General features: G+C 40.1%; 1 protein-coding gene across 1 annotated transcript; it reads right to left on the bottom strand.

Moving 5' to 3' along the window:
- Positions 1-5,809: 5,809 nt before the first annotated feature.
- LOC135542028 (Parkinson disease protein 7 homolog) lies at positions 5,810-10,534 on the bottom strand. The gene is made up of 6 exons (XM_064968609.1): positions 10,365-10,534; positions 9,665-9,766; positions 9,405-9,464; positions 8,797-8,866; positions 7,508-7,594; positions 5,810-6,576 (listed from the first exon to the last, which is right to left on the bottom strand). The coding sequence occupies exons 1-6, from the start codon at positions 10,452-10,454 to the stop codon at positions 6,416-6,418; spliced, it is 570 nt and encodes a 189-aa protein (XP_064824681.1). The 5' UTR covers positions 10,455-10,534; the 3' UTR covers positions 5,810-6,415.
- Positions 10,535-11,042: the final 508 nt, after the last annotated feature.

The raw sequence follows: 11,042 nt of genomic DNA, 5'->3' as shown, positions 1-11,042 counted from the left end.
ATTACCACGTTCCTGCACCAAACTGGGTAGAACATTTTCTTAATGCAAACAACTCCCTTCAGCCTAGCATCCCACATAGTTCTAAACGTGATTTCTCAGACTTCTCTTGTGAATGATTTGATTTCACTCTTGAGAAAACACGCATTGGGCACACACAAAAATGTAATAAATACGGAATTCAAGTAATTGAAACCGATGTCATTCCATTAGTTGTTTAATAATCCCCCCCCCCCCCAAAAAAATTTTTTTTTGTGGTTAATCGCTCAGCACTAACACATTTATAGCCTCATACATATTAGCCTGCTTACAGTGGGCTGCCCTTGAGTATTTGAACTGTAACGGCAAACATGGCAGCCATTTTACAATTCATTATGATAGAATTCCAGCTATAAATGTCTGGCTTGGTATATTATGCTTATGCAAATCCTAATTACATTATCACAGGCGCACAGCAGACGGCCTAATAATTGATATAGTGATGAGTGCCATACCCACTGATAGAGTTCAGCCATTCTCATTAACCCCTGCAATTGGAAATGTTCTAGATCGAAATCTAATGAATCGCTTCAATTACCTTGTCATAACATCTCCAGAAATAAGTACTTGATCATCCTGCTCTGGAGACGCCACAACTCAAAGAGCTCTCCAAACAATGTTCCCAACAATGTTCCTTCCCAATCAAGGGCTTCAGTCTATGCTAAATTAGCCTATCGAGGGTAACTTTGTGTCAAATATTGTACACAACAAAAACAAAGCCTGAGTGTCATACTGTGCAGTCGCGAAGTGGTAGGCCAATGTCAACTGAACTGGTGCTCTGCTTTCTTCAATAACCCCATTTTCAATGGTATGCCAGGCAGTGAACTCTGATGTGCACCACAGTCAAAACTGTGTCAGTTTGTTTACTGATGTTAAGTGCCTACATGGAAGGTAAACAACATCTCAATGCTTCATGTCGCATTGAGATGTTGATCCTCTGCATGTGTCCATCTCTTGTGTAGCGTATCTGATGCAAATGGTTTGCCAATTGAGTTCACTAGGCCTACCTGAAAAAACAAGAATAACCTCTCAATTTCTCTATAGGGGGGTCTAATCAGGTGATTTCTATAATTGCATCATTTAACCAATGCGTCAAAGTCACTTCACCCTGGCCCTCCCCCACCCAGTCCAGAAATAGGAAGGCATACAGGCCTCCAGCTCTCTACTGTACAGCTGCTCAAGCAGAATAATACATGCTACCATGCATGTCCAACAGGAAAAACATGTAACATGTCATAAATAAGCAATCCAACTGGAAGATGACAACATAGTGACATGAATAAGACTGTGCAAGAGGGTACCCTCTGATGATGTTTGAAGCCTTATCGTGGCATCAATTCAGATGTTAATGACGCTTGAGTTTCGCTGCTTTTGAATTTTAGCATAAGCTTGAATAACATATCATATATATATATATATATATACACATTTATGTACAGTGCATTCGGAAAGCATTCAGACCCCTTGACTTTTCCCACATCTTGTTTCGTTACAGCCTTATTCTAGAATTAATTAAATGGTTTCTTTTCCTCATCAATCTACACACAATACCCCATAATGACAAAGCAAAAACATGTCTTTAGAAATATCACATTTACATAAGTATTCAGCCCTTGGCTATGAGACTTGAAATTGAGCTCAGGTGCATCCTGTTTCCATTGATCATCCTTGAGACTGACAACTGTCCACCTGTGGTTAAATCAATTGATTGTACATGATTTGGAAAGGGACACATGTAACCTTTATTTAACTAGGCGAGTCAGTTAATAACACGTTCTTATTTTCAATGACGGCCTAGGAACGGTGGGTTAACTGCCTTGTTCAGGGGCAGAAAGACAGATTTTTACATTGTCAGCTCGGGGATTCAATCTTGCAACCTTACAGTTAACGAGTCCAATGCTCTAACCACATTGCACTCCACGAGGAGCCTGCCTGTTATGCGAATGCAGTAAGAAGCCAAGGTAAGTTGCTAGCTAGCATTAAACTTATCTTATAAAAAACAATCAAACATAATCACTAATTAACGACACATGGTTGATGATATTACTAGTTTATCTAGGGTGTCCTGCGTTGCATATATTCAATGCATTGCGCATTCCCGAAAAAGGACTTCCGTTGCTCCAACGTGTACCTAACCATAAACATCAATGCCTTTCTTAAAATCAATACACAAGTATATATTTTTAAACCTGCATATTTAGTTAATATTGCCTGCTAACATTCATTTATTTTAACTAGGTAAATTGTGCCACTTCTCTTGCAACAGAGTCAGGGTATATGCAGCAGTTTGGGCTGCCTGGCTCGTTGCGAACTGTGTGAAGACTATTTATTCCTAACAAAGACAGCAAAACTTCACCAAAAGGGGGATGATTTAACAAAAGTGCATTTGCGAGAAAAGCACAATCGTTGCACGAATGTACCTAACCATAAACATCAATGCCTTTCTTAAAATCAATACACAGAAGTATATATTTTTAAACCTGCATATTTAGCTAAAAGAAATACAGTTTAGCAGGCAATATTAACCAGGTGAAATTGTGTCTCTTCTCTTGCATTCATTGCATGCAGAGTCAGGGTATATGCAACAGTTTGGGCCGCATGGCTCGTTTCAAACAAATTTTCCAGAATTATTATGACATAACATTAAAGGTTGTACAATGTAACAGCAATATTTAGACTTGCCACCTGTTAGATAAAATACGGAACAGTTCCGTATTTCACTGAAATAATAAACGTTTTGTTTTCGAAATGATAGTTTCCGGATTCGACCATATTAATGACCAAAGACTCGTATTTCTGTGTGTTATGTTATAATGAAGTCTATGATATGATAGAGCAGTCTGACTGATCGATGGTAGGCAGCAGCAGGCTCGTAAGCATTCATTCAAACAGCACTTTTGTGCGTTTTGCCAGCAGCTCTTTGCAATGCTTCAAGCACTGAGCTGTTTATGACTTCAAGCCTATCAACTCCCGAGATTAGGCTGGTGTAACCGATGTGAAATGGCTAGCTAGTTAGCGGGGTGCGCGCTAATAGCGTTTCAAACGTTACTCGCTCTGAGACTTGGAGTAGTTGTTCCCCTTGCTCTGCAAGGGCTGCGGATTTTGTGGAGCGATGGGTAACAATGCTTTGAGGGTGGCTATTGTCGATGTGTTGCTGGTTTGAGCCCCGGTAGGGGCGAGGAGAGGGACAGAAGCTATACTGTTACATTAGCAATACTAAAGTGCCTATAAGAACATCCAATAGTCAAAGGTATATGAAATACAAATGGTATAGAGAGAAATAGTCAATAAATATTATATTAACTACAACCTAAAACCTCTTACCTTGGAATATTGAAGTCTCATGTTAAAAGGATCCACCAAGGATCCATATGTTCTCATGTTCTGAGCAAGGAACTTAAACGTTAGCTTTTTTACATGGCACATATTGCACTTTTACTTTCTTCTCCCAACACTTTGTTTTTGCATTATTTAAACCAAATTGAACGTTTCATTATTTATTTGAGGCTAAATAGATTTTTATTGAGGTATTATATTAAGTTAAAATAAGTGTTCATTCAGTATTGTTGTAATTGTCATTATTACAAATAAAATTGGCCGATTAATCGGTATCAACTTTTTTTTGGTCCTCCAATAATCTGTATCGGCATTGAAAAATCATAATCGGTCGACCTCTAATCTAAAGACTCTCAGACCACGAGAAACAAGATTCTCTGGTGTGATGAAACAAAGATTGAACTCTTTGGCCTGAATTCCAAGAGTCACATCTGGAGGAAACCTGGCACCATCCCTACGGTGAAGCATGGTGGTGGAAGCATCATGCTGTGGAGATGTTTTCAGCGGCAGGGACTGGGAGACTAGTCAGGATCGAGAGAACGACAGCAAAGTACAGGGAGATCCTTGATGAAAACTTGCTGCAGAGTGCTCAGACATCAGACTGGGGCGAAGGGTCACCTTCCATCGACTTTCTTTAGGCCTATGTTATGTATTGTATGAGGAAAATGCTTAAGCTCCTCTTTCATTTGGATGACTCCTGACTGCTCTGCTTATATTGTAGATGCTTATCTGACACTGGAATCTATAGTGGTGTCCCATTGAGTCAGTCTGTTGCAGAGGCTACCACAAAAGAGTGTAGATGCAAGTCAGCTAAAAACGATTTGCTGTTTGAGAACAATTAACACTTATTTTCAAGCATGCCTTCTGTTTTCCTTTCAACTCTCAAAACAGGAACAAACATCACAAAGCATACTGTATCAAAGTTAACTTGAGTTAAAAATAGGAGTTCTAAAATCATCACACATCTCCTATGAGTGTTAAAAGAGCACAAAAGCAGAAGTGTAAAAAGTATTAAGGATCAACTTAATAGTAAGCAAATGGTGTGAATACAGTAGTTCAAAAGGGTCACCTATTACTATTATCTAGGTACAAATCCCCGAGCTGACAAGGTACAAATCTGTCGTTCTGCTCTTGAACAGGCAGTTAACCCACTGTTCCTAGGCCATCATTGAAAATAAGAATTTGTTCTTAACTGATTTGCCTAGTAAAATAAAGGTTAAAAAAAATGCTCTGTCTCACATGACAACTTTGAAATTCCATACATTTCCTTCAACCCTCCATCATAAAATGTTCATGATATTGACGGTCAGTTAGTACTGTTATTGACTGGTTATGACAACTGACATTACACTGTTATGACACAAACATGCATCAGCTATTATGTGTGAAGGTAGCAAACTGGCTTGGGTAAAACATAATGGTAAAGCCGGTTGCCATAAGGTGGCATTGAAATTGGTTTGTGTGTCTACAATGAAGTTGAGATTCCACTTGTTAGGATGAACAGCTGCAGTCCATGAAGATAAGGCGTCTGATCAACCAGGTCTACACAAGAAATTGCATTTCTATGCATGGTAATACAGGCTTCTCTGACTGAAGGAATGTTATTTTCAACAAATAATTAGTAGCGACTGCTAGGACACTCATTTCCCCAAGATGGGTGTTAATTAATACCAAATATACAAATTACCTAAATTTAGGTTCAACCCACATAAGGCACCCTTTCCTTGGGCTACAGTTATTCTCGTGGCAGTCATATTGAATGACCTTATCCTCTGGGCACAAATAAAATGTGCTAGTTTAATCACAAGAAAAAAATAACTGCAGAATGTGTGCATCTGCAGACCTCTAATCAGACATGTTTAGATGTAAGACAGAGACAATAATGGCATTCAAGGCTCTGGTTCATGAGCTGTCAAGAAGTTTACATTTGCTTTGAATAATCGATTACCGTATGCACACAAAACCTAGAAAAGGCAGCGATGATTAACGTTTTTGTCAATGATGATGTAAAGCGGTCTCTCCTTCACCGGTATTTTACTTTCGTGGTTATTATACTAGCTATGCACACTCAGTCAAATCATAAGTAACGAGCAATGAATGCACATGTACACATCGGTTAGGTAGCTAATAATCGTAGGCTACTTGCTAGCTAGTTTATTAAGCACCATACACTGTGTAATAGCAAGCAAGCGCGCTAAACTGGCCGGCTAGCTAACCCACTCATTTGCTTGATATAACTTGAGGCTGTGTGAGTGAACAATAACTTGGAAGTACCAGACTACATTGCCACGCCATTCGCATTCACAGAGACGACATGATTTGGTACCGTGTACAGTAGCTAGCTAGCACCTACCTGTTTATTGTCAAGTCAACAATCCTCTGTTCTGGTTCTGAAACAACAGCCCCTTACCGCATTGACATCTCCAACACACGCTGCTTCAGATCCAAGCCCGTTTATTTGACGTTTTCACTGGCTATTTACGTGAAGACACAACCATGCAAAGATTTTCATTGGCCATAATCAATGTCAATCAACTGAACAGCTAGGTTTCCCGCGCCCACCAGTGATTTCGCAATCCCTTTTACCAATCCTTATAATCATATTTATTTGAAGCTCTCACATCTGCTGTTTAGCCTACCTACCTACATACTGCTGTAGACTACGACTCGTAGACCTCAAACATCGAGACTACCAGTAGCAGCACTGTAACGTTACCAATTCAATTTTATATTTGTCGATTCAGTAAGATTATTAATCCATAACCTTTGTATTATTTTTCTCTGTGTGATGATGAAACACAAATGTAATTTTTATTTCATGCTGTGGCTACATTCTAAACTACTAGTCTTCACTGGGCAACATATCCCAGTGAAGGAAAGAGAAGGAGACAATAATAAAATCCATGTTATTACTATTATCCTGTCAACCATTATTCTTTGTTCACAATGATTGGCCTGTGTATCATAATGAACAGTGCTGAGTAGGTGGGGTGAAGTTGATCATGCTGCTTGCAGTTCTTCAGCTTGTGACACTCAACACCACTCAGTCTTTCAGAACCAGAGGTGCTTTGACTGTAGCAGCAACCTCAGGCCCCATGAGCTCCTCTACAATAGCCAGGGCAAACTCAAAGCTGGTTCCTGGCCCACGGCTGGTGATCAGATGGCCATCCTTCTGGACCCGAGCCTCTGAGTACGTGTAGTGGCCTAGGGAGTGGAGAGGAACAGTGGTGAGTAGAAAGAGAGAGACACTATCGTTATGCATAACAGTCTGCAAATGCCGATCATTTAGTACTGCTTCAAATCAGATGACTCATTTTTGTTTTAATCCTTTCAAAAAAATCCTTCCCCCACCTTAACTTGCGTTTGTGCAGTATATATATTTTTTTAGTATTTCTGTTACTGTGTTCACTGTTTGAGTCAGGTCAAATGCTTGTGCATTTGACCTGGGATCAACTAGATTCAGCTGCGTGCCAATATCTTCTTGAGCGAATCGGGGGGCTGGAACAAAATTACAAACAATTTGTAAACTGCAAATTGACCGCAAGAAGTCCAAACAGATATCATATTTAACTAAATATAATAATTTCAAACCTGGCTTACATTTGAATACAATCACATATCTATTATGCGTGGGAATACTTTGGAACAGATTTCCAAAATGTAAAATTACTTGAAGCTGATTTGCTGGTGTTTTTACAGTCTTTTATGTCTAACCATTTTATTTGGGGGGGGGGGCAAATCCCATGGGCTGCCAGTTGAGGAACCCTGGCCTAGGATCTGGGTTACGAGACTGCATAAAGACCTTGTATTAATGATTACCATAAAGTATGGAAATCATTTATAGCACCCTCTGCTGGACACAAAAGACCACAGGCTTATGTCATTGTTCAGTAGTACCGATAATTTGGATGTGCTCATTGTACTGCAAGAATATGCTGCATTTCCTGTCACACTGAGCCTGCTGAGCTATCATACAGATATATTTCCTACCTGTGGATGTATTTAGTGCGTAACAACCCGCTAACAAACAACAAAACCACAGTGGCTGTGTTAGCCTGTGAACAAGCTATGTACAGTAGCAGAGATTCATCAGCCTGAACCTTAGCCCTGTGGTTGCCAGGCTGTTTTACTTTACCTCCAGTCATCATCTTGTCCTTCGCACCAGGGTGGGTGGTGACCGTACTGCCGTAGGCAATACCATGTGCCAGCAGCGCCGTGGGACCTGAGGTGAGTAGGGGACAGGAGTTAGACCCACCCTGTTCTCTCTGTAGTCAAAATGTTGAAAACCGACATGGCGTCTCTGGACATTGAACAACAAAGGTCTCAAATTATTTATTCACAAAAACCCAGAGAAGTCTATCTATACATCTTAATTTCACATGCAGATTGACACACCTTTTTGTTTTCCTTTGAGGCGACATCACCACTAAAAGTCAGACTCATTAGTAGAACCATAAACTCGGATCTAAAACTAACCACATGTGGTTTCAATTTACCACTGCATGCCATATTTAGAGGAAGGAAAAACCAGAGTCAAAAAAGAATGGACTTTATGTCTGCTGCATTAGCATCAGCAACATCCTAGCACTGCAGTGAGCTCATCCTCAGACTGTTGATAAATAGAAAGAGAAAACTACCATCTCCAAGAACAGGCCAGGACTGAGAAAGAGGGAGGTAGTGCACCCCTCTCTCTGACGACTCCTGGCTTATAATAACAATAATGCATAAATGGATGGTCTTGGACAAACCAGTGATATGTTTCAGAAGGGAGTATGAAATGGGAGACAGGAGGGGCTATGGCATTTATATACCTGCTATATATGGAGGAATTGAGTCAAGCACTTTTCATACTTCTGTTCACATTAGAAATAGAAAGCATTATTTTCACATTAGCAGAGCACAATGTGACACTGCTGCTGATTCTCTGTTTGGCAGGTGCAGTATATATTCCTGTGGGGACATCAGCCCTTTTCTAGGACGCCCTTCACTCCTCTTTGCCAAATGGGTCCCATGTCCTCATTCACAACATCCTTCCAGTGCCCTTCATCAGCACAGGCGGGCAGACGGGTAGAAAGTCTCAGGGGTAGTGGGCTTTGTCAATGGCAATTATATGTGGATGTTAACCTAAGCTTCAATGGTCAATGTGTGTAAAAGTATAATACATTAGTCTATCATATAAAAATCTTATTCTGTATTGGTTTCCTGCTCAGTAATAATGGAAAGGAAAGGCAATGTGACAGCCCCAAGTCCCAATCTTATACTACATTCACTGGTTGACAGAAATTGCCGGTTGCCGATTTAACTCAAGATTATGATCTAAGCAATCTTGCCCCAGCAGACGTCATTGACACAGATGCATTCTGGAGTGTGTTAGCTGCAATGTACTAGAGATGGATGTGTGTGTTCGCACAGAAGGTACAGTACCTGCACAGACAGCAGCAATCAGCCCTTTCCTGCCCTCCTGGTCCTTCAACACCTCTTTTACAGCAGGGGACTACAAGAGAAGCAACATGGGGGCCACATACTGAGAGATGAGGCTCTCTACTTTATCATGTAGAATGTGTGTTATAACACTGCAGTAAATGCTCCTCTGCTAGATGGAATAAGAATTCCCATGAAAAGACAGTGGACATTATAAAAAATGTCATCGATGAGTCTGTTTTCAGCATGACAAAAAAAAACAGAATTGAAATTAATTGTGGGACAATGCCACAGAACTTGTAGTTATAAGGGCTAAAACCATAATAAAATGTGGATTAGTATCATGGTGTCATACTGCATAAATGTATATGTGCTTGTTTTTAATAAACAATAATCATCATAAGATCATAAAAAGTTCATATTTTAAATGAAGGAAAATTGTGACTTATATTTCTATCGTAAATTGTCCCCCATGACAACTAAAACAATTCAAGGGACAAATGTTACAGTATGCACCTGCAATGTTATATTGGCAATGCCAGGGACACACAGGAGAGATAAGTCAACTAAAAGTTCTGGCAATGAATGCTTAACATTAAGTGCATTCCTACCTCTGACAAGTTCTGGGCACCGAGAGCCCCCCCTGGTAGAAGAACCACATCATACGGACCCTGCAACCCAAAACATCAAAAGATACAAGGTCACAGATAACAAATTCTTATTACCAATTTAAGATGCATCAATCTTGAACATGAATTGATGAAGAATGTTTTAAAGTGCATTATAAACTCTATGAAGTCATAGAACAGCCTGCTCTGTGGACTAATGTGATTGAAGGGTATGGAGGCAGGAGGGCAGAGAGGCCTCTGACCTGCTTGCGGGCATCCTCCAGGCTGGAATCAGGAACAAGGTAGATGTCTCTGCTGCACTGCACGGGGTCTTTGCCAGTCAACCCTGCCAACGTCACAGCAATCTGCAGGATGTGGACACAAATAAAAGCACAACTACTTCAATAGACTGTCATTACTCATTGCCTCTTAAATTAATCATAAAATCCCACTACTCAAATATGAGTACGGGACTTTTAATTCGAAAAATATAACCTGCTTCCTATTCTGCACTAGTCACCTTTGACATTTGCAGTGGCCTTATACTCACATGATTATGCCAACACACGTGCTAACAGCGTGACAACACATTAGCTAATTTATTAACCATATATAAGGATTGCATACTGCAGAGTTGTTAATCATGTCTGTAATAATGGCTAGCTAGCCAGACAATTATATCAACATCAAGCTAGCTAACCAGCTACCTACCTAGTTAGCCACAGTCATGCTGCAGCCCAAGCTAGTTTGACACGTGCATGCATATCTAGATCTGGGCTGCAGCTTGACTGTGACTTACTAGGTAAATAAAATAGCCGCAAGAATACTAACTACCTGTAATGTGCAGCTTTTGGCTAGTAGGCTAAATGGAGCCAGCTAGCCAATACTCTATTGAGATCTGTGTAAGTTGCACCACCTAGCTAGCTAATCTAACATCCAATTTAGCTCGATAAATGTACAAACCCCAGCTCTACGCATGACGTCCACAGGTATAACAGTTTCCATCTCCTCTGCACCCTTAGAGAGGATTACTAATGCCTTTTTGCCTGCCATTATTGAGCGAGTGGGTGAGTGAGTGTCACAACAAGACAGCAAATATCTGTCAGAGGACTTTTATTTTGTCAGGAAGCAGAGCTCTCTGCAGGAACACACATGTCAACACTACAGCTACGGGATTGTTGAGAGGACAAACACAACGCGTGCATGGTTGAACTTATCAAATAATTTCACAAAAGTAATTTGATCAAATCAAACACACTATTGCATATATTCGATGATTTATTTTCATCTAAATATATGCTACATCATTGACTTTTAAACGCAACATACTCTGCACTGGTAGGTTCAATTACATCCACCAGGGGGAGGCATTGACCCATACATTGTCAATAAAACTATTGTACATGGAGGTGTTTATAAAATAAGTCTTCACTTTTGAGCCTTTGTTTGCCTAAAATATGTAAAAAATAATAATAATATTAATCTCACAAGTGCGATTGAGGTTTATACTATCCAATACATGATTCAAAACTTTAATGTGTATTATACAGTTATGAGGCGGCAGGTAGCCTAGTGGTTAGAGCGTTGGGCAGTAACCAAAAGGTTGCGAGATCAAATCTCCGAGCTGACAAGTTCTGTCGT

This window comes from Oncorhynchus masou, chromosome 6 (genome assembly GCF_036934945.1).
Source record: "Oncorhynchus masou masou isolate Uvic2021 chromosome 6, UVic_Omas_1.1, whole genome shotgun sequence".
NCBI lineage: Eukaryota > Metazoa > Chordata > Actinopteri > Salmoniformes > Salmonidae > Oncorhynchus > Oncorhynchus masou.
Note: the sequence above shows the minus strand (reverse complement) of the source record. Positions and strands in the feature narration are given on the sequence as shown.